The following is a 25389-nucleotide window of genomic DNA, read 5'->3' on the forward strand; positions in this document are numbered from 1 at the left end:
ATTTAACAGTCTTCAATGAAAAAAAAGACTGCCAAAATAAAACTGAAAATACACGTAGGACAAGCCATAGATCAATCTGGGTTAAGAAGGCATGTGTCTTCTAAAATTGTAGCATTTTCCTTCATAAGCCCTTGTTATCCTTGTGGTATATTATTTGAAGGTTTATCTTTGTGAAAATTAGATTCTGCATATGACTCGGCTGTGGATAAATTTGGCCAAGCCCAAAGACAGAATGCGTGCCATAATTTGCAAGTGACCATTTGATTTGAATTTCAGTTGCTTCTCTGTTGAGAATCCAACATTAGCAAACCGCTCTATCTGCACCTGCCAAGTATTATCATTTTATGATTTGCTGTTGGAGTAGATAGCCATGATAAAGGAAGGAGCGCTGACTGCCACATCACTTTCACATGTCAGTTTGGAAAAACTGCTCTTTTTTCTTTAAAATGAAACATAACTCCTACCATGTTCTAACACTGTTTTCTATCCTCCCTACCTTTCATCCATTCTTTAAAACAATAAATCTAGGCATTTGAGATCCCTTAGTTAAATGAAACAAGAACATGTTTGTTAAAAGATGGACTTAGTACCTCCAAAGTCTCCTTTCTACTATTAAATTGGTACTCTGAAAATGAAATAGGCATCCACAGGCTCTGCAGTGTAGCAAAGTCTCTAAACAGTGGACAAAGCTCAAGAAAGTGAAGTTTAACTTCCTTTCTGCTGTGTCTTTTATACTTAACTACAGCTATTTTTTCACCTCTGGCTCTGAAGAAAACAACCTTCATCACACGTCTTTACTCATCTTCAAGACTATTACCTTGGGGCAGTGCCTGTGGCCACTTAGGCGCCAGCCACATACACCTGAGCTGGCATGTTCAGATCCAGCCCGGGCCCGCCAAACAACAATGATAGCTGCAACCAAAAAATAGCCGGGCATTGTGGCAGACACCCGAAGTCGCAGCTACTTGGGAGGCGGAGGCAGGAGAATTGCTTGAGCCCAGAAGTTGGAGGTTGCTGTGAGCTGTGATGCCATGGCACTCTACCCAGGGTGACAGCTTGAGGCTCTGTCTCAAAAAAAAAAAAGGGTTGAAAATGTACTAGAAACTTCTGTTTCAATTAATGAAGAAAAAGAATGAAAATTGACCCAAAGCCCTTAGACTGCAGTTCCTGGCTTTGGTTCTCTAGGTTTGAGAGCCCAGGAATAGAGGATGGTCAGAGGTACTTTCCAGTTAATTTCAAAAAAAGATCCTTACCTTTATAAAGGCTGATCTCTCTAGATTCCACCCCTGCATAGAGTAGGAGGTTTTAGTTAGAAAGAGGTGCCAAAAAAAGAGGCCAAAGCAGAGAAGATAATCTGGCAGGGAAAATAAACCAAGGGGGTTTGATCAAGTGATTTTTCTTTTTTTTTTTTTTTGCAGTTTCTGGCCGGAGCTGGTGTTGAACCCCGCCACCTCCGGCATATGGGGCCAGTGCCCCACTCCTTTGAGCCACAGGCGCTGCCCGTGATTTTTCAATAGTTCATTATTATACTTGTTTGGGGAAACATTGTGAGCCCATTTAAATGTGGTTTTAGTCATTATTTTTCTTTAAAAATTTTCTTCTTTGAAAAGTCAGCTAAAATCATTATTCTTGGAGTTAGAATAGCAATTACATTAAACACAAGTACACCGCCATGCTTTATTGAGGACTGGAAAGGACAAGAACCACCATCCTCAGCCTTTCTTCTCTGCCCTTAGCCCTAACAGCTGCAGCGGGAAGGGGCAAACTGGAGGTGTGCCGTCTGCTCTTGGAACAAGGGGCAGCAGTGGCCCAGCCAAACCGCCGAGGGGCAGTACCCCTGTTCAGCACTGTTCGTCAGGGCCACTGGCAGGTAAGCAGGGTAACCACTACCAGTCCCTCAGACAGGAGTGAGTTCTAGGTGGGAACTTCTGACGCGAGAACAAAATAGATCACAAGCAAATTTGGGTTACCCAGCAGTAATCAGATCTGAGGAATATTCTGGTTAAATGAGAATATGACAGAAAGTTAACATTCAAAATTATTATTGTGATATAGATTATATTAATGTATACTATATATACTACTTTTGTCCTGTTTGTGAAATGACCCTCTTACATTTCACAAGTATCCAGGAGGGGAAAGAGAGATATTGACAATAATCTTCAGAAGTAGTTGAGTAGAAAAAAGGCTGTAGGAGCTAAACAGTGCTAAAGATCTATCAAAGGCACCTTATTATTTTTAGTCATAACTATTAATTGCAGGCAAATTTACAACTGTCAGGGAAACAAAATGGCACTAATGTAGGTTGTGACTTATGTTGGAACTGCCATTGTGGAATTGTTAATCTACATCTTGGCCTTTGTTATCTAAATTCTTTTTAACTTAGTAGCTGAGTCAGATATCCAGAATTGAATCTTTCTCATTTCCCTGTCCCTAAGAGTTAAGAGAATAAGTCACAGGTACTAAGACTGTACAGGTACTTACAGGAGGCTCTTGCAGTGGAAAGCTACATGTAGAGGAGCTCACACAGTGTATCGGATGGTGTGCTCGTGCCTTCCAGCAGCTCTTTTTGGGTTAATTAGTCCCTGTTTCTCTGCACTTGCAGATTGTCGATCTTTTACTCACCCATGGAGCTGATGTCAACATGGCAGACAAGCAGGGCCGTACTCCCCTGATGATGGCTGCTTCAGAAGGCCATCTAGGAACTGTGGACTTTCTGCTTGCACAAGGTAAGTACTGGGATGCTGGGGCTGGCTGGCCCGTGCCTATAATAGCCTAGTGAACTCTTGTTTTCCAGCAGTGGAGTCCAGGAGATGTCAAGGACAGATACTATTAATCTACTTGGTTATAAAATGAAAGGCCATCTCACTTCCTTATATACAGTGGAACCTTCTAACTCTGACATTCTTTATTTCCTTATGACTTGAGGAATTGTAGTTAAATTAACATATCCTAAGTGCCCATTCAAATCTGTAATCTCTAAACTTTGATTTTTTGAGTGTACACTCAATAACTGTTAGGGAGAGTTTTTTGACTTTATCAATTCTTTCGTAAACCTGCACAACTAATATTTTCCTTGAATCCAAAAGAGGCAAATGGCAGGTAAGACACCTGCTAACAGTGGGACCCAGTATGGGAAATGGAAATATAATTATCCTGTTATTGTAGTATATTTCCTTTGACACTTACCAACATCTACAAATTCCTAGTGAATGGGAAAGAAGTTAAAGGAGGTTGTGACACACCTCCATCATAAAGCATCTCAGGCCCCCATCATTTGCTATGGCCTGTCACCTGTGGTTGATGATGATGTACCTTTGTAGTAGAAAAAGCTCAAGTCACTGGCAACTATGCAGTGCCATCTGGTGGAGCTTGAGTATTTGCCTGAAGCAGGAGGCAGTGAGTTTGTGACTGAAGCCATGACTCCATTCCAGTTAGCTTCCACTATTAGTAAACTCAGTCTGAACATCTTTAATTATATCCATAAAAACGTTCACTGTCCTTCAAGAAAACCAGCCTTCAGAAGAGTTATATCCAGGCCTGAACAGCTGAGGGAAGTTGAAATAAGAAGAAGATGAGTTTTCTTCTAAGATTTCAGACTACAGTTCAGTCAGAGACTTACTGGATCTTTAGCTGTTCTGTATCCTTCAAGTTAAATTTGTTTCCACAACCTTGGACTCAAGGGTGAGTCAGAAGTGGAAGAGAGACTTTATCTTCTTGTGCACAAAGTGGCTCTTGCTTCCAGAGCAGCTATCAGACAAATCTGGCTTCATGATATTCTCATCTCTGCTGCGGGGGGAGCATCTGCCTAGATGAGACATGGCCAGAGTAGATATTCCCAAACAAAAACTGAATCCACTGGGAAAGGACCGCTTAAGCCACTGAGAACCTTTAGATAGCTGCACAGTGTCTGTCTGACTTACCAGTAGAAGCTCATTAGGCACAGATTCCAGATATATCTTCTCCCTCACCAAGGAAGACATTCTGATCTTTGGACTGTTTGACTTTTTCACACTTAAATGAGAGACTTTCGTTAAGTCAGACAAATCCTACATTTATTTAATTTATTTTTTTATAAAATAGTATACTAGGAACTGTGAAGGATTTTAATTTTTTTATTAATAGACTATAATCTATACCAGCAAAGTGTCCATAATCTGACAAGAAAGAGACAAAACAAAGATAAATGCCTTAAAAAGCAGAGCATCCTGGTGATCAGATAAAAATGTTCTTTGAGTTGACATAGGATAGACTTTAAAACTTGAATAGGAAAAATGTTGTATATGTAGGTAGAGGAAGTAATCAAGATGAAAGGTCAGGCAGGGCTCAGCACCTGTAGCACAGTGGTTACAGCGCCAGCCACATATACTGAGGCTGGTGGGTTTGAATCTGGCGCAGGTCAGCTAAAACAACAATGACAGCTGCAACAAAAAACAGCTGGGTGTCGTGGCGGGCACCTGTAGTCCCAGCACTGGGAGGCTGAGGCAAGAAAATCACTTAAGCCCAACAGTTTGAGGTTGCTGTGAACTGTAACACTACAGCACTCTACCAGGAGCTACATAGTAAGACTCTGTCTGGAAAAAAAAAAAGAAAGAAAGAAAGGTCAGGGAGGAGTAACAGTATAGAACAGATTTGGGACAACAGGCAAGTTGTCCAGTGAAGCACAAAAGACTATTGGGAAATAAAACTGGAAAGGTATGTAGAAAGAAAAGTTAAAAGGCCAAGTTAAAGGAATTTGGATTTAATTCTGAAGGAAGTGAAGAGCCTTTAAAATTTTTTTTAAAGGGAATTGATGCCAGAGTTGTACTTTAAAAAAATTACTCTGGCAGTAGTGTGAAGAGTAGATTGATGAAGGAATTATAGCGAAACAGAAGATCGGTTAGGACACCGTTGTAATAGCTAAGACATAATGATGTCCTACTACAGGGGCAATGTCTTTCCCAATAGGGCAGAAGGGCTAAGTGCGAGAGAGATATTGGATGTAAAAGCTGTTTAGATATAGGAAATAAGACAGATGGGGGGTTGAAGATAACTGCCAAGTTGTAAGATGGATGTTTGGGAGAATTGTTATTTCTTTAATTGCACAGGAAAGAAAACAGAGAAAATAAGATTATAATTGAATTTTAGAAGTTTAAACATACTATGGATTTGTTTTATATGTATCTCCTTTTAATTTCTTAAAGCTTTCCTTATCTGTGGAAAATCAGTTTATAATATACATCCAAAACCTTATTCTTCTGTTTTTTCCACAACTGGAGACTTGTCTAGGGATTTTATAAATGTTGCATCTGAGAAAACTCCTCAGATTCTGTCTCATGTGCACATTTATTCCATGTTAGAGTTGATGTTTTAATTACAAATTGCACTGTTATGTAAAGATAACTCAGTACATAAATGGCTTTCATCAAGCTTAGAGGTGTGGTCTCTTCCAGCTTTGCATCCTGCTGTGGGAAACCACACAGTCTTCTGACCTCTAGGGATACAAAGGTGATAGGCCACATAACTGCTGAGTAGACCTTGAACCTGGCTGTGGCAGGCCCCAAACTTGAGCTGATATCTGAACCTTGTCCAGCTGAGGAGGCAGCCAAATGTCCCATGTACAAGGTACAGTAAGTTGATCTCTAATTGAGTTAGTAAGTATAAGATGCCAACTACGTGAAGAGTTTTCTTAAGTCCTCTTCAAAACTAGCAAGGAAATGATAGGCTCCTCATCATTGAAGAACAGCCTAAGCCTTAAGAACCAAACATATATTGAATTTAGACTGATTACAAAACGGCCTGTCAAGTATGCCTGATCTTTACAGATGAAAAGAGAAAGGTTGAATGGAAGCAGATGCAGAATAATACAAAAGGGTGGGGATGGGGTTATAGAAGAAGGCTGAATAGTTTAAGTAAACTCTTTATTTCTTTTTTTTTAAGTGAAAAACATTGTTTATACAGGCATGCATTGCTTAGGATATGCTCTAAGAAATGCATTGTTGGGCTGTTTTGTTGATGGGCAAACTTCATAGAATGTACTTAAACCTGGATGGCACAGCCAACTAAATACCTAGGCTGTATGGTGCTGCAGACTGTTGCTCTTAGGCTACAGACCTGGACAGCATGTACTATACTGAATACTGCACACAGTTGTAACATAGTGGTAGGTATTTTGTATCTAAACATAGAAAAGGTACAGTAAACCACAGGATTCTAATCTTATGGGACCGCCATCATATCTGTAGTTTGTCATTGACCACTGCATCCTTATGCAGAACATGACTGTATTTATGGCCTCTATGTTTCCATATAAGTTGAGTATTCCTTATCTGAAATGCTTGGGACCAGAAGTATTTTGGACTTCAGATTTTTTGGTTGTAGAATATTTCCATTATATTTACCATTTGCATGTTTCTAAAACAAAAATTTGAAATCCAGAATGTTCAAATGAGCATTTCCTTTGAGTGTCATGTCATGTCAGCACTCAAAAAGTTTTGGATTTTGGGTCATTTCAGATTTCAGATTTTCGGGTTACGAATGTTCGACTTGTATATACATATTGTAGAATGGCTAAACCAAGCTATTGAACATATGCATTACCTCACATACATATCTTTTTTGTGGTAGAAATATATAAATATATTCTCTTAACAATTTCAAGCATGCAATATATCATTATTAACTGTAGTCATAATGATGTGCAGTAGATGTCTTATTTCTCCTGTATAAGTGAATTTTGTGTTTTTCACCAACGTCTTTCTAATCTTTTCATCCCCCAGCCTCTGGTAACCACTATTTTATTCTGTATTTCTGTAAGCTCAACTTCCTTAGATTATGCTGAATTTCTTTTGTAGCCTGGGATTGGTGTCCTTCCATGTACTCCATTTTCTCCACTTTCTAAGATGGGAGAAAGTGGCTGATAGTATCATCAGTGATAAACATGTCCTGGCTCTCTAAAGGAGTTCACATTATTATAAATGAAAGACTTCCATTCAGTTCAGAAAACATTCATTGAGAATTTGTTACATGTATACGTAAAAGTAGATAAATAACAGAATAAGGTGACATGTATTAAGCAGGATTAAGATGAAGGAACAGTGAACTGGGAGGAGCTTCTTTGAGGCAAGAGAATTGAGATAGTTGCTAGAGAATGGGTAGAAGGGAGGCAAGTCATGGGTAAAGAAAAGGTACTCCACCCACGGAGCAATGTAAGCAGAAGTGAAGATGTAGGAATATTTATGGGTGATTCTAGAGGCAGTGAGCACATCCTTTTGGCCAAAGTAAAGGATTCTTCCAGGGGAGTAATGAAATTTAAAGACAGAGTAATTGGGAATAGATTGTAGAAGACCTTGACTGCCCAGTAAAACCAAAAGACTCTGTTTTATAGAATCATCTTTTTTCACAGTTTTATTGAGATATTAACTGGCATACCAAAACCAATCTAAAATTGGAAATAGTCCAGAAACAGAAGGTGTTCTTTGGCAGAAGGTATACTTCAGTACTGACTTTCCCTCCTGCTATGAATTTTCATGTTTCCTAAGTCTTGTGTTATCATTTGCTTTTATAGGTGCCTCCATTGCTCTTATGGACAAAGAAGGATTGACAGCCCTCAGCTGGGCTTGTTTGAAGGGCCATCTCTCAGTAGTACGTTCTCTGGTGGATAATGGAGCTGCCACAGACCATGCTGACAAGAATGGCCGCACTCCGCTGGATCTGGCAGCTTTCTATGGTGATGCTGAGGTGGTGAGTGCCTTTAAACAAGCCTCAGAAGAGTAGAAATTGAGAGTGTTCTCCATCCATAACACTATCTGGGGTTGAAGGTACAGTAATGTTCTGATGATTGCTGATACAAAATTCTCAGACCTTATACTTGCCTGAAGTCAGGAATATTCAAAACACTATTAAAAATCAAGACTAAATATAGCTAAGACCTGAAATATGATGGCTACGTAGCCTGGTTCAGACCAGCGGTTGAAAAGAGCAGGCAGCAGCCAGAACCCTCAGTGGAGCAGTGCTGAGCCATCACACCCATGTTAATCGTTCTGCTTCATTCTTATTCTAGGTCCAGTTCCTGGTAGATCATGGGGCCATGATCGAGCATGTTGACTACAGCGGAATGCGTCCTTTGGATAGGGCAGTCGGATGCCGGAACACTTCTGTCGTTGTCACTCTTCTAAAGAAAGGAGCCAAGATAGGTAGGAGAAAGGAAGAAAGTGTTGGCCATCTGTGCCCAGGGGCCAGACTGGTCCAGTGATCTGGCCGCCCTGGGTATTTGGTATGAATGTATAGCGCTCCCCTCTGCCCTGGCCCAATTATTGTCCAAGTGAACAGAGAGGCTCTTGACCCAGAGAAAAAGCACCATCTGAGCTGCAGTCTGCAGTACCCTGTGTCCAGAATTGTAGGGTTCTCTGCCATCCCCCTGGTAGCCTTAGCCAGGAGGCTGCTCTGGCCTTAAGCGCATCTTAGCACGGCCTCTGTACCGGCCCCAGCCCGTAAGCACCCTGGATCTCTGCACTGCCGTGAGCCTTTGCTTTCCCTTGCTCTGTATGTGCTTCAGGCTCTCAAGTCCCTGCTGCGCTGTCCCAGCTGCTACCCCATCCCACAGACCTGTAGACAAGGGTTGGCTGATATGCTGGCTTTTTTGTTGCCTGCCTCTCACTGCTGCTTTTTCCTTCTTTGTTTTTTTCACCTTCATCCATTTTTTTTTCCTTTCCTACAACTTTTTGTTTTCTCCTTTCTTTGAAGGTTGTCAGACGTTACCGAGTCGCCCACGAGGTATATTTCACCGCTGTCAGCATCAGGCGTGGTCTGATGGCTTGGTCAGCTTTGCCTTCTCCTCTTTGGTTTAGCCTGCATGAGTTCCCTACACCTCTAATCTTTTAATTTACTTCACCTTAAAAGAAGATTTTTTTTAAATTAACTGTTGTAGAGAATAACTTGAACTTTTGATAACTAACCTTGAAAAGTTTAGTTGGTAAATAATTCAGGCATCTGTAAACTAATCAACTTAACCTTTCCTTTCTTTTTGTGGGTAAAGTTATCCTCAATGTTGGTTTGTTTCATGTCTCTTTGACATTCAAACTACGCTCCTGATTCAAGGTGAATCCCAGGAAGTCCTGTTTGGTATTTATAATTTAAGGGAGACTTTATAGAGTTTTTAGTGGTTTCCCTTCTGCAAAGTACGTATTTAATATTAAGAGAAAACATCTGAGGGTTTTGAGTCCTAGATCCAAAATAAATTACCCTTTATGAATTTTTTCAAATCCTGTGATGATGTTTAACATAAACTCTTCCTTCCAATTTCCTTATGTAAAATAATTTCAGACTAGGCCATTGCCTGCCCACATGCAACACACAGTCTTTGCTGCCCTCCTGTGGTGCAGGTTCAGATAGTTCAGACATTTCTTATTTTAAGGTGAATACAAATCCAATGCAGCTTCTTGGCAGTGGGAGTCACTAAAATACTCCCAAGTGTAAAATATGAGGTAATTATTGTGGAGCAAGTTGTTCTCTCAGCAGAAATTCCCCCAGGGTATTTTTTTCACCTAGCTTCCTACCACCCTTACATTGTATGAGTTTTTACCCATCATGCATCCTGTACACTACAGGTCCAGCCACATGGGCGATGGCCACCTCCAAACCAGACATCATGATCATCCTGTTGAGCAAGCTGATGGAAGAGGGGGACATGTTTTATAAGGTGAGGGGAGGGGGAACAAAGTTTCCTCAAAACAGCCACTGACTGTTTTCTACATGTAGGATCTTCCAAAGTTTTTGTAATTCCCATCATTTATTCTAGAGGCAAAAAAAGAATGCCATTCCTCAGCAATGGTCACATAAGTTGGGTATCCTGAACTTTTGCCTCATCAAGAGGGCAGTTGTCATAGCCAGTGCGTACATACAGCTGATAACCAAAAGCCCGAGTCTGACCTGGCTGCTGAGAAGTGGTTACATAGATTTTATTTTTTTATTTTTTTTTTACTTTTTATTTTTTGTAGACAGAGTCTCACTTTACCGCCCTTGGTAGAGTGCCATGACGTCACAGGACTCACAGCAACCTCCAGCTCTTGGGCTTACGCCATTCTCCCACGTCAGCCTCCCGAGCAGCTGGGACCACAGGCGCCCGCCACAACGCCCAGCTATTTTTTTGCAGTTTGACCAGGGCTGGGTTCGAACCTGCCACCCTCGGTATATGGGGCCAGTGCCCTACTCACAAAGGCACAGGCGCTGCCCGGTTACATAGATTTTACAAGGAATCTGCTAAGCAGGATCTGGAAACTTACAGGACAAGCAAAAATAAAGTATAGCTATTTCTAGTCTATTGATCTTAGCTTTCATATTTAATATAAACATAAATTTAAAAGTTACAGTGATAATATTAGCATCCTTGAATAAGAAAGAAACCAAGACAAATAGCAAGTATGATTTGCTTGATATTATTCACTGAATGAGAACAACAACAAAAAATGGAGTCTTTTTGTACACACAATTTAAGCTAAAAGTTCCATACCGTAACACAAACTCCCATGGCCTATAGTTCCTTAAGAATTTTCCAAGTCTAGGGCAGCGCCTGTGGCTCAGTGAGTAGGGCACCAGCCCCATAAACCGAGGGTGGCGGGTTCAAACCTGGCCCCAGCCAAACTGCAACAAAAAAATAGCCAGGGATTGTGGTGGGCGCCTATAGTCCCAGCTACTCGGGAGGCTGAGGCAAGAGAACTACCTGAGCCCAAGAGCTGGAGGTTGCTGTGAGCTGTGACGCCATGGCACTCTACCAAGGGTGACAAAGTGAGACTCTGTCTCTAAAAAAAAGAAAAGAATATTCCAAGTCAAAGCCATCTCTTTTGTTAAGATTAGCTGGATTGGGAGGTGTCTGTGGCTCAAAGAGTAGGGCACCAGCCCCATATACCGGAGGTGGCGGGTTCAAACCCAGCCCCAGCCAAAACTGAAAAGAAAAAAAAAAAGAAGATTAGCTGGATTATCTTCTCCTGGAGTGAATATAAATCTAACCCAGTTTTTGGCAGCATGCCAAATCCTTAGGCCTAAAGGATGGAATGATTATGAAGTATCTTGTCCTCCCCCCACCCCTACCCCATGTTAGGAATATGCTGGTAACTAGAATCAGAGTTCCATCTCCTAAGTACCTTTTAAGGGACAGTCATGGTAATCTAAGTCTTTCAGGAAGCTTGAACCCTGGCCCAAGCCCTTTATTTCATATGACTTCAAAAAAGTCATTACTCTAGATATCATATTGATGGACTTCAGAATGGCATTGTTCTCAAGAATCTCAGTCCTGGTTATAGAATAATTCTGGTATATTTAGGCAAGAAGTCCTACCACCTAGGCTGGGTGCAATGGCTCATGCCTGTAATCCTAGCACTCTGGGAGGCTGATGGGCAGATAGAGCTCAGGAGTTCGAGACTAGCCTGAGCAAGAACAAGACCCCATCTCCATTATTTTCTAAAAATAGAGCTGAGTATTGTGGTAGGTACATGTGGTCTCAGCTACTCAGAGGCTGAGGCAAGAAGATTACTTGAGCCCAAGAGTTTGAGGTTGCTGTGAGCTGTGACAACTCCATTGTACTTTACCCAGAGGGATAGAGTGAGACTCTGTCTCAAAAAATAAATAAAAAAAAATAAGTAAATAAATAAATAAGACCTACCTCTTTAAAAAAATAGGTAGAGCTATTATTGTTCCCCCCTCCTTCCCAGAATTCTACCTTGGAAGACTTCAAATACCTCCTTACTGAAAGGTACTAAAGTAAAGGAAAAATAAAAGATTGGGATCTGGGATCCCTATGGAGTTACAACTATACATAAGGAATAGAGTGGATAAAGATCAGGTAAAAGGGTGGGAGATTTTCTAGACTCAGTTTATAGATTTTCAAAGTTCAAGGTTACTGTGGTCAGATCCCTAAATTGATCACAGATTTACATCATCCTGGAAAATCTCTCTACAAAGTAAAATGGAATGACAAATTACAAGCTTTACTTTTCTCCTGTCCCCCTATTTTCCTATCCCCCTGCCTTTTCCAAAAGCGGTGAAAACTAACTGATTTGTTTTATGCCAGGAGATTAGAAAAGCAACAGCTAGACTGTTTTAGCTCCCCTTATCCTTTGCGAGGAAGCGAATGACTTCTAGAGGGTAGCAAGATGGAGCATCAGAGAAGAAAAGAGTTCCCCAAACAAGCCAGAAATTAAAAAGCATTAACTATGGAATGCTTTGGACTAGGAAATTATACATGTCCCAGTGAGGTTATTTCAAGAAAAATGAACTTTTAGCTGGGTGTTGTGGCAGGCACCTGTAATCCCAGCTACTTGGGAGGCTGAGGCAAGAGAATCACTTAAGCCCAAGAGTTGTAGGTTGCTGTGAGCTGTGACACCACAGCACTCTACCCAGGGTGACAGCTTAAGACTGTGTCTCAAAAAAAAAAAAAGAAAGAAAGAATGAAAGAAAAATGAAGTTTGAAATGAACAAGGTCAACCTCTTTGGGAACCAGTTGAAAAGCTGGAGTCCAAGGCCTTCTACTTGCCAAGGCTTTGTTTCTCTGGCTTGTATCTTGAGTATTCCCTTCATCCTTACCCTTCCTGCAAGATAAATTTCCTATAGAAAAGACTAGCCCCTTCTTCTCTGACTGTCAGGGTCAGACCTACTTCCTAGGCTGGTGTTTGGGAGGGTTAACCCTTCATAACAACTGCAGAGAGAAGAAAGGGAATAGGGACCAAACTTCTTCATCTGCTCAGCAGACCAACAGTGTCTTTTGCCATCTTGTACTCCCATTAGAAAGGTAAAGTAAAGGAAGCTGCCCAGCGCTACCAGTACGCTCTGAAGAAGTTCCCTAGAGAAGGGTTTGGTGAGGACTTGAAAACCTTCCGGGAACTAAAGGTGTCTCTTCTCCTCAACCTCTCTCGATGTCGCAGGAAAATGAACGTAAGTTCCTCTCATCCCAACTCCTTTTTGCAGTCCTGGAAGTTAATCATCCCTATCATTCACTAGTTTTTACCAGGCCCCTGAAATCCTTCTCTGCCCCTTTTGGAACTTGGTTGTCCTTCACAGAGCACTGACATTTGCAATTTGAAAGAAAGCAAGTCTGAGTACAATCTGTATTTCAAACTGTAAAAAAGTTAATGCTACAAGTACTTTGTAACTTTCTGAATTTCCATAACTCCCACTATACCATCATCCCCACCCTCATGCCCCCAAGTCAATTTTCTGGTCTTTAGGAAAATGTGAGAGCAGAGGTCACTGGAATTCCAGCAGCAATTAGATATGGATTCTGATCATTCCCTTCCTTTCTAGTATATTCCCTAGTCATTTAAGGAAGGACTAGAAAGAGGACTTAGGACCATGGACTTCAAGGTTTAATTTCTAAGGCTGTTCTTGAACTTTTCACTTCTTTCCTCGTCTTTCTGTTCTAGCATGTCATGTCCCTCCTTGTCCTGGAGGGAATCTTAGGCCTCTTCCTGGCCCTTTGTTTCCTCCCTGCTGGGTTTTGGTCCTTCTTGCCTGCCTTGCAGATACAGTCTTGGATGTCCTTAGCCAATGCTCCCTCAGCCACTGCTCCCTTGACATGTAGACATTCCCAGGCCAAAAAACCTCTCTCAGATCCTGGGAGTAGCAAAATCGTGTCAGGAATCTCTGACATCCAGCCGCCTGAGATCTCACAGTTCCTCAGGAGTTATAATTAATCCAAGCCAAACAGGAATGTTGATGAATAAAGAACCCAGCTATAGAGAAGCAAGATTTAAACCTCAGTGGGAGGCTTGGGCACAGTGGCGCACGCCTGTAATCCTAGCACTCTAGAAGGCTGATGGGTGGATTGCTTGAGCTCAGAAGTTCAAGACCACCCTGAGCAAGAACAAGAGGACTTGAAAACCTTCAAAACCTTCAAGTCCTCATCTACTTTTTCTATACTTGAAAAGTGTATATTCTTTATACTCTGTATAGATGAGTCCCCTATCTCTACTAAATATAGAAAAATTAGCTGGATGTTCTGGTGGGCACCTATTGTCCTAGCTACTTGGAAGGCTGAGGCAGGAGAATCACTTAAGCCCAAGAGTTTGTGGTTGGTGTGAGCTATGATGACTCCATGGCACTCTACCCAGAGGGATAGAGTGAGACTCTGTCTCAAAAAAAGAAAAAATTCACCTGAGTAGGAAGGTATCTGCTGTCAGTTCCAGAAGGATGATTTGCATATGTGAGCTTTATATCATCTATCCCAGGCCCTAAAACCTGACAGTGAAAGAGCCTTGAGGCCAGACACACTGGCTCACACCTATAATTCTAGCACTTTGGGAGGCCAGAGCAGGAGGATTGCTTGAGACCAGGAGTTTGAGACCAGCCAGAGCAACACAGTGAGACCCTATCTCTACCAAAAAAACAAAAATTATCTGGATGTGGTGACATTCACCTGTAGTCCCATCTTCTCGGGAGGCTGAAACAAATGAGACAATTGCTTGACCTTAGGAGTTTGAGGTTGCCATGAGCTGTGATGACACCACTGCACTCTAGCCCAAGTGTCAGGGCAAGACCCTATTTCAACAAAAGAAGAAAAAGGAAAACAACTCTGGGATAAACATGACTGTTTCAGAGGACATAGTCATGGCTCTAAGAGGCAGAGATGCCCCGGGGTCTGAGGGAAATAGGGACATGGAAGAGGTTCCATTGGGGAGGGAAGGGGGACAGTCTTGGAAAGGTAGTGAGGTCATTATGCCTATAATTTCTCATGCAAAACACAAGAAACAGAACCAAGGGTCTCCCATGGCACCAGCTAGTATAGAAAGAGGCAAAGATGAAAAGTCACTACCAACCTGCTGACTTCTCTTTATCCCTAACAAGTAATCTACTTCTTAATTAAAGTAATATTCCCAGAAATAATGATTGTCCCAAAAGAAAGAAGCAAAAGGGTATGATGGGAAACAGAGTAGCTCCATATTTATTCAGAAACAGTTAAGACTCTGACCAGTTCTGTGCTAAGTACTGGAAATATGATGTTTTTGGTGGAAAATTTCCCATTTTTTCTAAATTTTTACCTATGCCCCAGGGCCTTTGTTCTGTTTAAGGCCTTGATTTCCAGCTTAGGAATCATGAGTATAACTAGAGGCCACCATGCTGTACTATGGCTTTAACACTAAAAGAAGAAAATCTTTCCTTTTAGCTTAATATTTAAGAGGATCTTAAAAACCATGGACTTTGCCTTGTCAGCGTTGTCCCTGTTCCCAGAGGCCTTTGGAATGAGGACCAATATCTCTGAGGCCACATTCCTCTAGGGAGCCTCCAGGAATAGCATAGGCCCAAGTTACAGCAGGGTCATCTGCTTTTTTATATATATATTATTTAAATATATTTTAAATAGCAGTTTAAAAGTAGTTAAGAGAAGAAGCAGAGAACCTCTGTGAAACAGGAAACTACAATTTATTGAGCACCTCCTGTGTGCTGGGAAGTGTACAGTGCTTCTGAACTCCTTGTGCTTAGTTCTGCCTCTGAAGGCGGCAGATGAGAAACTACACAACACGCTCTGCCAAGGCGTAAAGCAGAACAGAGGCTTGAACCCAGGTCTGTCCAGTCTCTAGACAGTGCAGTTCTCTTCCTTTACTGAGATGCTGCCTTCCTGGATTTCACAGGACAAATTCTTACTTGTCCCTTAGAAAGTCAGGGTCTAGTGGGGGCCAGGATGAGGGTCCATGAGGTGTCTATATGTACATTTGCCTCATACCTGCATGAGTAAGATTTCCGGAGCTTTGTGGTTAAAGGGTCAGCATTTGGCTTCTGGGCTGAAAAGAACTTTATTAGAAAGGCAGAAAGCGGTCAAATTAAAAATGTTTTAATACTCTGGGCAGATGAAGTCCAGTGAGCAGTTGCAGGGCCACACAGGGCAAAGGCAGAAGGAACTTTCAGTCCATGGCCACATGGCTAGGGCCATGTCAGGCATGTCCAGAGTCCCAGGTGTTCCATCCCTAAATGTCAAAGAAATGTACAAATAATTTGTTTTATTCCCAAGTTGTCTATTCTTTCTATCTCTTCAATGACTCATTTGCACACCTATTATAATGACAGGATTTTGGAATGGCGGAGGAATTTGCTACTAAGGCCCTGGAGCTGAAACCGAAATCTTATGAAGCTTACTATGCAAGAGCAAGGGCAAAACGCAGCAGCAGGTGAGGAGAGAGAGAGAAAGGGTGAAAAGCAAGAAGTCTCTTTTCTGAAAATTTGGCCAAGGCAATGTAGGCCACCCTGGGGCATATGTACCCAAATATGTCTCTGTCCTTGAGGACTTTTAAGGCCAGGCTTTGGGGATGGCTCCAATAGCACAGTGCTCAGATCAGCAAATCTTCTGGGTTACAGAGACCAAGAATGTTTTACTTTGGGAGAAAAAAATGCTTTTTCATTGGAAAATGTCACCTTCTGAGAATCCTCTGCCATATCTTAATCACTTTTCAATCCTCGAAGCAGGTAGCATAAATAGACCACAGTGACTTAAAGAAGAGGTCACTTAACCAAAACATCCTACCTACCCTTTTAGAGGGAAAAATAGGATGGGTCACATAACTCCTTTTTCTTTTCTTACAAGCATTTGGGGAATCCCTGGATTATTTAGTCTTCCTTCTGGGGCTCTCCTCAAGTCTGGTGGCATCAAATCCCCTTCTCACCTAAACCATCACTACACAATACACACACACACACAGAGTCAGGAGGTCTTTGCTGCCAGGATTGAGAGGGTCCAAGAGGAACATCATTCCACCATTTCTTGTGCCCATCTGCTATAGTTCGGCCACTGAGCAGGAAAGCCTCCAGAAGGACCTATAATCTGCCATCAGTGATCTTTGGATACCTTGTCACTGTCCTTGATGCCTCCTGCCCAGCACCCTACCTTCTCCCAGACTGCATGGGAAAGAACTGCTTTGCATTTGTTGCTGTGACCAGGGGGTGTATGTCGTAAAAGTCAAACCCAGCTGGAGGCTAGTGATGATGATGGCAGTGGTATTATTCTTAACTAGCCGGGATATCAAAGGTTTTGCAGAAGCTTGACTATCAAATACACTTTCCTTCTGGATTGTTCCTTCCACACAGCCAGTGTCCCCTTTTCAGGTGATATTAATAGAGAAGATGGGAATATCTCTGGCAGTTCATTTCTTCATTGGTGAATTAGAATCTCCCTGGAGTCAGCTCAGCTCCAGCCCTGAGTTGCCTAATACCCTGCCCTGCTTAGACAGAGTGAGTGGATACGCAGCAGTGCTGTGGGGTGAGAGCTGGAAAGGGCAGCGGACAGGTTCTTGCCTAAGATAGAATAGGCCTGAAATTTGGAGCCAAAATCTTCAGAATATAAAGAAAATTTTCTGCTGCATCAGCAAGATTTTTAAATATTGTAGTTACTGTTTTGTTCCTAAGCTATTTGACAGTGACCCTGTAAATGACAACCCCACCCTACCCTCATACTGCCTGGTGTGCATTTGGACACATAAGAGAACCTTCCTGAAGGGCCTGACTGGATTGACACAACGGACATATTTCTCCACTGATCCCAGAGAGGCCAGAAGGAAGATGGAGGCTGAGTGGGCAAGGGACTCATCCTGGACTCTTCTAGAATGACAGTATATTTGTTTCCTTCCTTACAAATCAAACTAACCCAAAACACCCCAGACTCCCACAGATGCCACCACAGTTCTCTGAAATATTGACCATGTTCTCAGTCATGAGTGATTCAGAATAACTCAATTCCTGTGTTTACATTTTGTTAAGCAGACAGTTTGCAGCAGCCTTAGAGGACCTGAACGAGGCCATCAAGCTATGTCCAAACAACCGTGAGATCCAGAGACTTCTGATGAGAGTGGAAGAAGAATGTAGACAGATGCAGCAGCCACCACAGCCGCCGCAGCCGCCGCAGCCACAGCCTCCGGAGGAGCTCCCAGAAGAAACAGAACCTGAGCCGCAGCATGAGGATATATACTCTGTACAAGATATATTTGAGGAGGAGTACCTGGAACAGGATGTCGAAAATGTTTCCATTGGCCTGCAGACAGAGGCTCGGCCCAGTCAGGGGCTCCCAATAATCCAGAGTCCTCCATCCTCTCCAGCCCATCGGGACTCAGCCTACATCTCTAGCTCACCTCTTGGCTCTCATCAGGTTTTTGACTTCCGCTCCAGTAGTTCTGTAGGTTCTCCCACTAGGCAGGGCTACCAGTCCACCTCCCCTGCTCTTTCCCCAACGCATCAGAACTCTCATTACAGGCCTAGTCCACCACATACTTCCCCAGCTCATCAGAGTGGGTCTTACCGTTTTAGCCCCCCTCCTGTGGGAGGGCAGAGCAAAGAATACCCAAGCCCTCCCCCTTCTCCTCTCCGTAGAGGCCCTCAGTATCGGGCCAGCCCTCCAGCTGAAAGCATGAGTGTCTATAGAGCCCAGTCTGGTTCACCTATACGCTATCAGCAAGAAGCAAATGTCAGTCAGCTTCCTGGCAGACCTAAATCTCCATTATCCAAAATGACTCAGCGGCCCTACCAGATGCCTCAGCTCCCTGTGGCAGTTCCCCAGCAAGGGCTCAGGCTACAGCCCGCCAAGGCCCAGATTGTGAGAAGTAACCAGCCCAGCTCAGCAGTTCATTCAAGCACCATAATTCCCACCGGAGCCTATGGCCAGGTTGCCCATTCAATGGGTAGTAAATACCAGTCTTCCCAAGGAGACATAGGAGTAAGTCAGAGCCGATTGGTTTATCAAGGGTCAATTGGGGGAATTGTTGGAGATGGGAGACCAGTGCAGCATGTCCAAGCCAGCCTGAGTGCAGGGGCCATCTGTCAGCATGGAGGGTTGACCAAAGAAGACCTTCCCCAGCGACCTTCCTCAGCATATCGAGGTGGAGTGAGATACAGCCAGACGCCACAGATTGGGCGTAGCCAGTCAGCATCCTATTACCCAGTCTGTCACTCAAAACTAGATCTGGAACGGTCCTCCAGCCAACTAGGTTCCCCTGATGTCTCACATTTAATCAGGAGACCTATCAGTGTCAACCCTAATGAAATCAAGCCCCACCCACCAACTCCCAGGCCACTGCTGCACTCCCAAAGTGTAGGCCTTCGATTCTCCCCATCCAGCAATAGTATCTCATCCACCTCCAACCTCGCTCCTTCCTTCCGGCCATCTTCCTCAATTCAGCAAATGGAGATCCCACTGAAACCGGCTTATGATAGGTCATGTGATGAGCTGTCACCAGTGTCTCCCACTCAAGGAGGTTACCCCAGTGAGCCCACCCGATCCAGGACCACACCATTCATGGGGATCATAGATAAAACAGCCCGGACTCAGCAGTACCCCCACCTTCACCAGCAGAATCGGACCTGGGCAGTGTCATCAGTAGATACCGTTCTCAGTCCCACATCTCCAGGCAACCTTCCTCAGCCCGAGTCCTTCAGTCCACCATCATCCATCAGCAACATTGCCTTTTATAACAAAACCAACAATGCACAGAATGGCCATTTGCTGGAGGACGATTATTACAGCCCCCATGGGATGCTGGCTAATGGGTCTCGTGGAGACCTCTTGGAGAGAGTCAGCCAGGCCTCCTCCTATCCTGATGTAAAGGTGGCTCGGACCCTACCTGTGGCTCAGGCATACCAGGACAACCTTTATAGGCAGTTGTCCCGAGACTCTCGACAAGGGCAGACATCCCCTATCAAACCAAAGAGACCATTTGTGGAGTCTAATGTTTAAAAGACGTTTGTTGGAGTGAGACCCATGTTTTCACTGCACATTTTCAGGCTTGGTTTCCACATTCGAGGTAGTTCTCCAGCTTAATTTCTCATGTAGTTCTGTGTGGTGTTCAGAGGTGGCAGCCCACATGCTGAAATCCTTTGCATGCAGCCGACTGGGAAGCTGGCCTCCAGTGAGCCAGGACTTCGGTATCTCTCGTCTGTGCCCCAGCCACATGCTCTCTCCCTCTCTTCAGATGCCAACGAGGAGATTTTTTGCCGTGTGCTTTAACCCAGGGAGATCAGACACACTGGTCAGCTTTTTCCAGGAGACAATCGCTTTCACTGATGTTCTTGTTGTATAAATGTCTTTTTCCTTTTTTAAAAAAGGATGTTCTTGTTCGTTTGTTTCTAGGAATTTTAGAAAGAGCGTGATGCCCCTTTGCCTTCTTAGCCAGTGTCATCCACATAGGCAGCCCCAGTGCATTCTTGTGCCATGATCCCCCCTCCAGACTGCCAGCTTCCTGCAGTCATCAGGTCTAGAATGTTCATTTAGGATTCCTGCTGGTCTTCCTATGGGGTAAAAGGATCAAAGAGAGAGAAAAGAAATAAGTCTGCTAAATTGGAAGAAAAACCCAATATAATATAATTATTTGAAATGTCACTACATTGTTTTTCCAGGAGGGATTTTAGGAACATTTAAAAAACAACTTGCTCTTAAAATATTTCAGTTAGCCAAGGAAATTAGTTGAAAACTGTGGTTATTTAAAAATAATTCCCTGGGAGTTATTCTCTAGGTTTTTAAGCAACAATTAACCACTAAAAGCTGACTTTCCAGAAGTGGGGGAAGGAATAAATGTATAGAACTAGAAAGATTGTTCTGGATTGTCAATGAAAGGTTATAGGTCTATCTTGGAGAAGTATACTTTTCAGATCCTGACACATCACTAAGTAAGCATCATATTTTATACAAGGCAAATTCTACCCAAAAGTTGATTTGGTACAATAATTCTGTTAGTTGGATCTTCACCTAAAGTCAGATTTTGTTCTACTGGCCCTCTTTTTTTAAACCCAGAAGGTATGGTAAAGAAATCAGTTCTTTCAGAAGCAAATTGGATTCTCTTGGGACTATAAGACTGATTCCCAGAGTTGCGCCCAGAGTGTTGCAGTCCGTGCCAGTTATCTGATTCCATTTTGAGATCTATACTTCCATTATCTATTATTACAGGAATCGTTTCTTTTTCTAGGAGTAGTTAAGATATATAATATTTAAAATCAGACACAGCAAAAAGTGTTTCAGAGTGAAGAAAGACCCCTTTCAGCCCCATTTTCTAGCCATGGGTGAGGCATGTGATGAGACAACAGTTCTTGACCTGGTCACTCTCTACACATCTTCTAGGTCTCATGGTCATTTGCTAACTTGATTTTTGAGGGGTAGAGTCCACTATTAAGTGGATAACAGGAACACTGAAACCGCAGCCTTAGCACAGGCCTGGTACTGGCTGTTCATCAGCTGTTAAAACTAAACAACTCACCCAACAAACTAAACAAAAGAGCATTAGTTCTCTGTTATTAGGAATCATTCTGCTCTTACTAGTAAAAGGCCACAGGGAGGGCAGTTTCCTGAATAAAAATCCAGCTGTGGCCAGACCCTTTTATAATAGTAAGTGACCTCTGAAGGGAACATGAAGCTGAAATCAGAATTATTTCTTTACTAATTTAGATTCTATCTAGTAGATGGACCCCTTCCCCCATGCTCAAGCCTAAAACAGGCCAGGACTTGTCTCTTTGTGCTGGCAGCAAACAGCTGGGTTAACTCAAGACCCAGACTCTTTCCATTCTCTCTGACGCTTAAAGACTGGCTCCTCCTCAGCTAGGCCAGGGTAGGTGTCAGTGTCCTCTCTCGGACACTCATACACACCCAAGAACATGGGATGTTCAGCTATCGCATCAGCCTACAGCTGAGAGCCCAGAAGCCTCAGCTCCTTTTTTGGCCAGGTCTCAGCCCTGTTGTTCTCTTAGAATCTTGTTCTTTTATAACCACTTCTCACTGAGGAGCTGCTACATTTCAAAGAATTTCTCAGTGTCTGTTAGGAAAGTGCCCTGGCTTATTTGGAATTCCACACATGCCACCTGCACTCAACTTGGCCAGGTGGGTAAGCAGGTCCTCTAGCTTTATAAATCTGCCACTGATGCCACTTCTCCCCAAGGTCTCTCTCTTTTTCAAGACAAACAGGACATTGAGGGTCTATACCCTATTAGGCAGAACTCCTAAAATGTCAACAGTCAAAATGCAATTTTTTTTTTTTTGCCAGTTTAAGGGGGAGTGAATATCACTACTTGGTGCCAGTTGGTTTTAACTAGAAAATGACTGAGGCTTATTGGGGCAGGAGACACAGTTTTTCCTCACAGGCAGACTGCCTGTGCCCTGTTTGCTACTTCACTGCCATGGATGATCTTAGTACTGTATTTTAGAGATGCCCCTTCCCCACCAACCAACACTTACTGAATTAATGTCTGGCTTCAGGTGAGGGGAAGTTTTTCAAATCAAACTGGTAAGTTCCACTCACCCAGTTCACATCACCCTGAAATGGAGGACAGAGGTGACAAACTTCAGCTTATAGGTTTCTCACCAAATTGTATGTTCCGTTTGCCCAGAATTCTTGCACTAATGGGTTTCTATCACATCATGTCTATAAATGGGTGCACTTTACTGTTTGAATTTGTAACTCTGATAAATAACTGGATATTTAAGTGTGAGTAATGTCGTCATTAGAAAATAGCAGAACCACTCTTGTCTTTTAGTGTATTTTTCAAGAAAAGGAAAAGAAAGAGATCAAGCAGTGGATCACAGCATTTATAGCACAAGAAATAACTGTTGTATATAAGCATCAAAAAAATTAAGAATTTTTTAATACAAAAAAAATATTTGCAGTGATTTTAAAGTGCTTTTCCAGCAATTTTCTTAGGGACTCCTGAGACATGGTTACTTTATTTACTGGATCAGTAAGGCACACAATTAACAATTAAAAATTAATGTTTATTTACAAAGTAAAGGGAAAACCTGTGTAACATGAGAATTTGGCATGGACAAGATGGAGACCATTTTGTATCTGCTGTCGTATCTTGTCCAGGTTGCAGATGTGCACTATTAAAGTCCCAAGTTAATAGAGCACAAACCCTTCTTCCTCTCCCATGTCCCCCTCTTTTTAGATGTGTTTAACTTAAACTTGATGGCTCAGGAAAATTACATTAATTAGAATCATGTACAGTATGCTAGCTTGTTGCCCAGATATACCAGTTTGCTAATTTAGTTAAGCCTGGATTATTAAACACTTTTCCTAAATTATTGTAAACAACAGCTTAGAGAAAGGTGTTCTCAGTCCTTATATTGTAGTTTATGATCCCTTCTCTAAATATTGGTATTTTTATATTCCAGAGATGTACCCAATAGAAAGATTAAAAATCAGTATCTAATATCCCTAAGTATTTTTCCTTAGATTTTAGTCATACACGGTGGGGTATGTGGACGTCACCTGTGCTTCACCATACTTGACCACTAGGTGTCACTGTGGCTCTGCACCACGTTTTTGTTGGGTTTTTTTTTTTTTTGTAGCAAAGAATGGCAGCCGCTCCTGGGGCAGCAAGCAGGCTCAGGGGTTCAGGAAGAAGGGAACAGAGGCCTGGAAGGGGTCTTCGCGCATCTGTGCCAGTTATGGCAAGACAGACTCTGAACACTACATACCTTGGACCTGCGGCCAGGCAGAGGCTGGGAGGTTGACTAGAACTCCCTTGCTCTGATGTATAGATGGGGGTGTAGAGAGCCCTTTCCTCCCATGAGCCTCTCTCCCCTCAGTTCCTCTCAGCCTCCAACTTTTATTACTCCAGAGGTGTCACCGTTGAGTGGTTTGATTCAAATATAGCTATTTTTGTACCGCAGAAATGCCTTGGACAAAACCAGTTGCTCACTGAATCTTTACCACAAAATGAAACAGGCTCCCCCAGGGGTCAGATTATTCCCTTCCCTATGCCCAGCAACCTTGCCCACCCTGCCTGTCTGTCCCTGGGCTCTCCTGTCCCATACTCATTGGGAGGTGTGGCTTCTCCTTTTCCTCTAGGAATTCCAGACCGACCATCTACCGTGACTAACAGTGAACAAAGGGCTTAGGGGTAAGAGCTACCTACAAAGACGTGTCATGGAAACCTTCACCATGCAATGCCTTGAACTCAGCTCTGGCTGCTCCCAAGAAAAGGTGGCTGTCTGGGGGCCTGGACACAAGCACAATGGGGCTGGTGGAGCCACTGTGCAGAGCTACTTGAATAATCTCTCGGTCTTCATCAACTCCTTTTATAACATAGACCACTCAAGGGCTGAAGTGTTGGTAACCTTCATTTCGGTGTCCAACGCCTCACAGCAGCTGAGCCACCCTGAGATGCTTGTGGCCAAATGATGGCCAGTCAGAGCTTTGAAAATCAGTACCAAATGAACGCGTAATTGGACACCAAAAATCAAGTGTTACTTTCATGTTTCCTCACCCATATCATCTCATTTCTTCTGCTGGATCTGTGGTACCTACACTAGGCTGACCTGCCAGGCTCTAGCTGGATGCAAATAGATGCAGGCCAGTGCCATTTTTTCAGATAGACCTGCTGTGTGGGAAGGAAGTGCCCTAGCGGCTTTGTTTTTATAACACTTGCTGGCTGAATTTTTTTTCTTTCTTTCTAATCACTAGCCAGAAAATCTGGTTAGGGGCCTCAGCTTACTCCCGTTGGTCCCAGGACCAGACAAGAGTTAATTTGGGAAAATTCAGTACTTGAATGTGCCTGCCTTATTGTGTACTAATTTACGGGGGTGGGGGTGGGGGGGTGGGTTTAGAGATGCCGGCTCCAGATCTCCACTTCACTCACAGGTTATTTTGAAATTCCTGTAAGTCACACTTCCTAGCCTGTTTTTGTTTTGTTGTTTCCTTTGGCTGAGTCCTGCTGAGTGGGGCCAGTTCCTTGTCAGGCTCAGGGCAGGTGCCATTCTCAGGCATGGCCTCCTTCCATCTAGCACAGCGTCTCTGTCTCTGTTCCGTCTCCTCCAAATCCAAGATGATTTTAATTAGTACAGATATGTACAGTCTACAATTAAGGAGTGATTTGTACTAATATGATTTTGATTTTTCCTCCTCTTTGCTGTCCTTTCAAGACACTTGCTGGAAAAAGCTTTAATGCACTTAGTTTTCCTTTAGGTTTTCTATAACTCAGATGTAAAGGACTTCTCTGTACAGTATATTATTCAATGCATGTTTGTTCTCTATTCTGATATATTGAACACCACACAGTTGTGAACTCGTGCAGTGGGGATGTCCCACACCCAACAGAGGCATCTAGCCCCCTGTGTATAAGGAAAGACATTTTCCTTTGCTGTACTTGCTTGAGCAGTTTTATTGTCTGTACATGTGAGCTGTGTGAGATAGATGTGAAAAGTTCAAACGAATGCATTTTCCTGCCCCATGTATACAGATCGTCATCTGTACAATGAACTGTATGTATGAAAGCAAATGTACTTATTTATAAATGGCTAACACTTGGAAAAACATGGCATTGTGGTGCTTTTCTCCTTCCATTACAATCTTTCTCCAAGGAGCTAACTCTTAAGTTCACTCTCACAAAGGTATGCATTGTGAAGATGCCTCACCCAAGGAAGAATTTTACAGGTTTTTAGGTAAGGTCAAATTCCTGTTG

The 25389-nt window shown here is 42.8% G+C and overlaps 1 protein-coding gene across 7 annotated transcripts in view; it reads left to right on the forward strand.

The window, feature by feature from the left end:
• The window catches only part of TANC2 (tetratricopeptide repeat, ankyrin repeat and coiled-coil containing 2), a 382898-nt gene extending 357657 nt beyond the window's left edge, over positions 1-25241 (forward strand). For 4 of the 7 annotated variants that reach the window (XM_053567902.1, XM_053567907.1, XM_053567909.1 and 1 more), the window contains 9 exons: positions 1737-1870; positions 2606-2729; positions 7547-7722; positions 8042-8174; positions 8725-8754; positions 9588-9679; positions 12760-12906; positions 16033-16133; positions 17716-25241. In XM_053567902.1, the coding sequence (XP_053423877.1) occupies positions 1737-1870; positions 2606-2729; positions 7547-7722; positions 8042-8174; positions 8725-8754; positions 9588-9679; positions 12760-12906; positions 16033-16133; positions 17716-19681 (2903 nt within the window). In that variant the 3' untranslated portion in view covers positions 19682-25241. The remainder of the gene's footprint in view (positions 1-1736; positions 1871-2605; positions 2730-7546; positions 7723-8041; positions 8175-8724; positions 8755-9587; positions 9680-12759; positions 12907-16032; positions 16134-17715) is intronic. The other 3 variants (XM_053567904.1, XM_053567905.1, XM_053567906.1) reach the window with 3 other exon arrangements.
• The last annotated feature ends 148 nt before the right edge of the window (positions 25242-25389 follow it).

Source organism: Nycticebus coucang, chromosome 18 (assembly GCF_027406575.1).
Source record: "Nycticebus coucang isolate mNycCou1 chromosome 18, mNycCou1.pri, whole genome shotgun sequence".
NCBI lineage: Eukaryota > Metazoa > Chordata > Mammalia > Primates > Lorisidae > Nycticebus > Nycticebus coucang.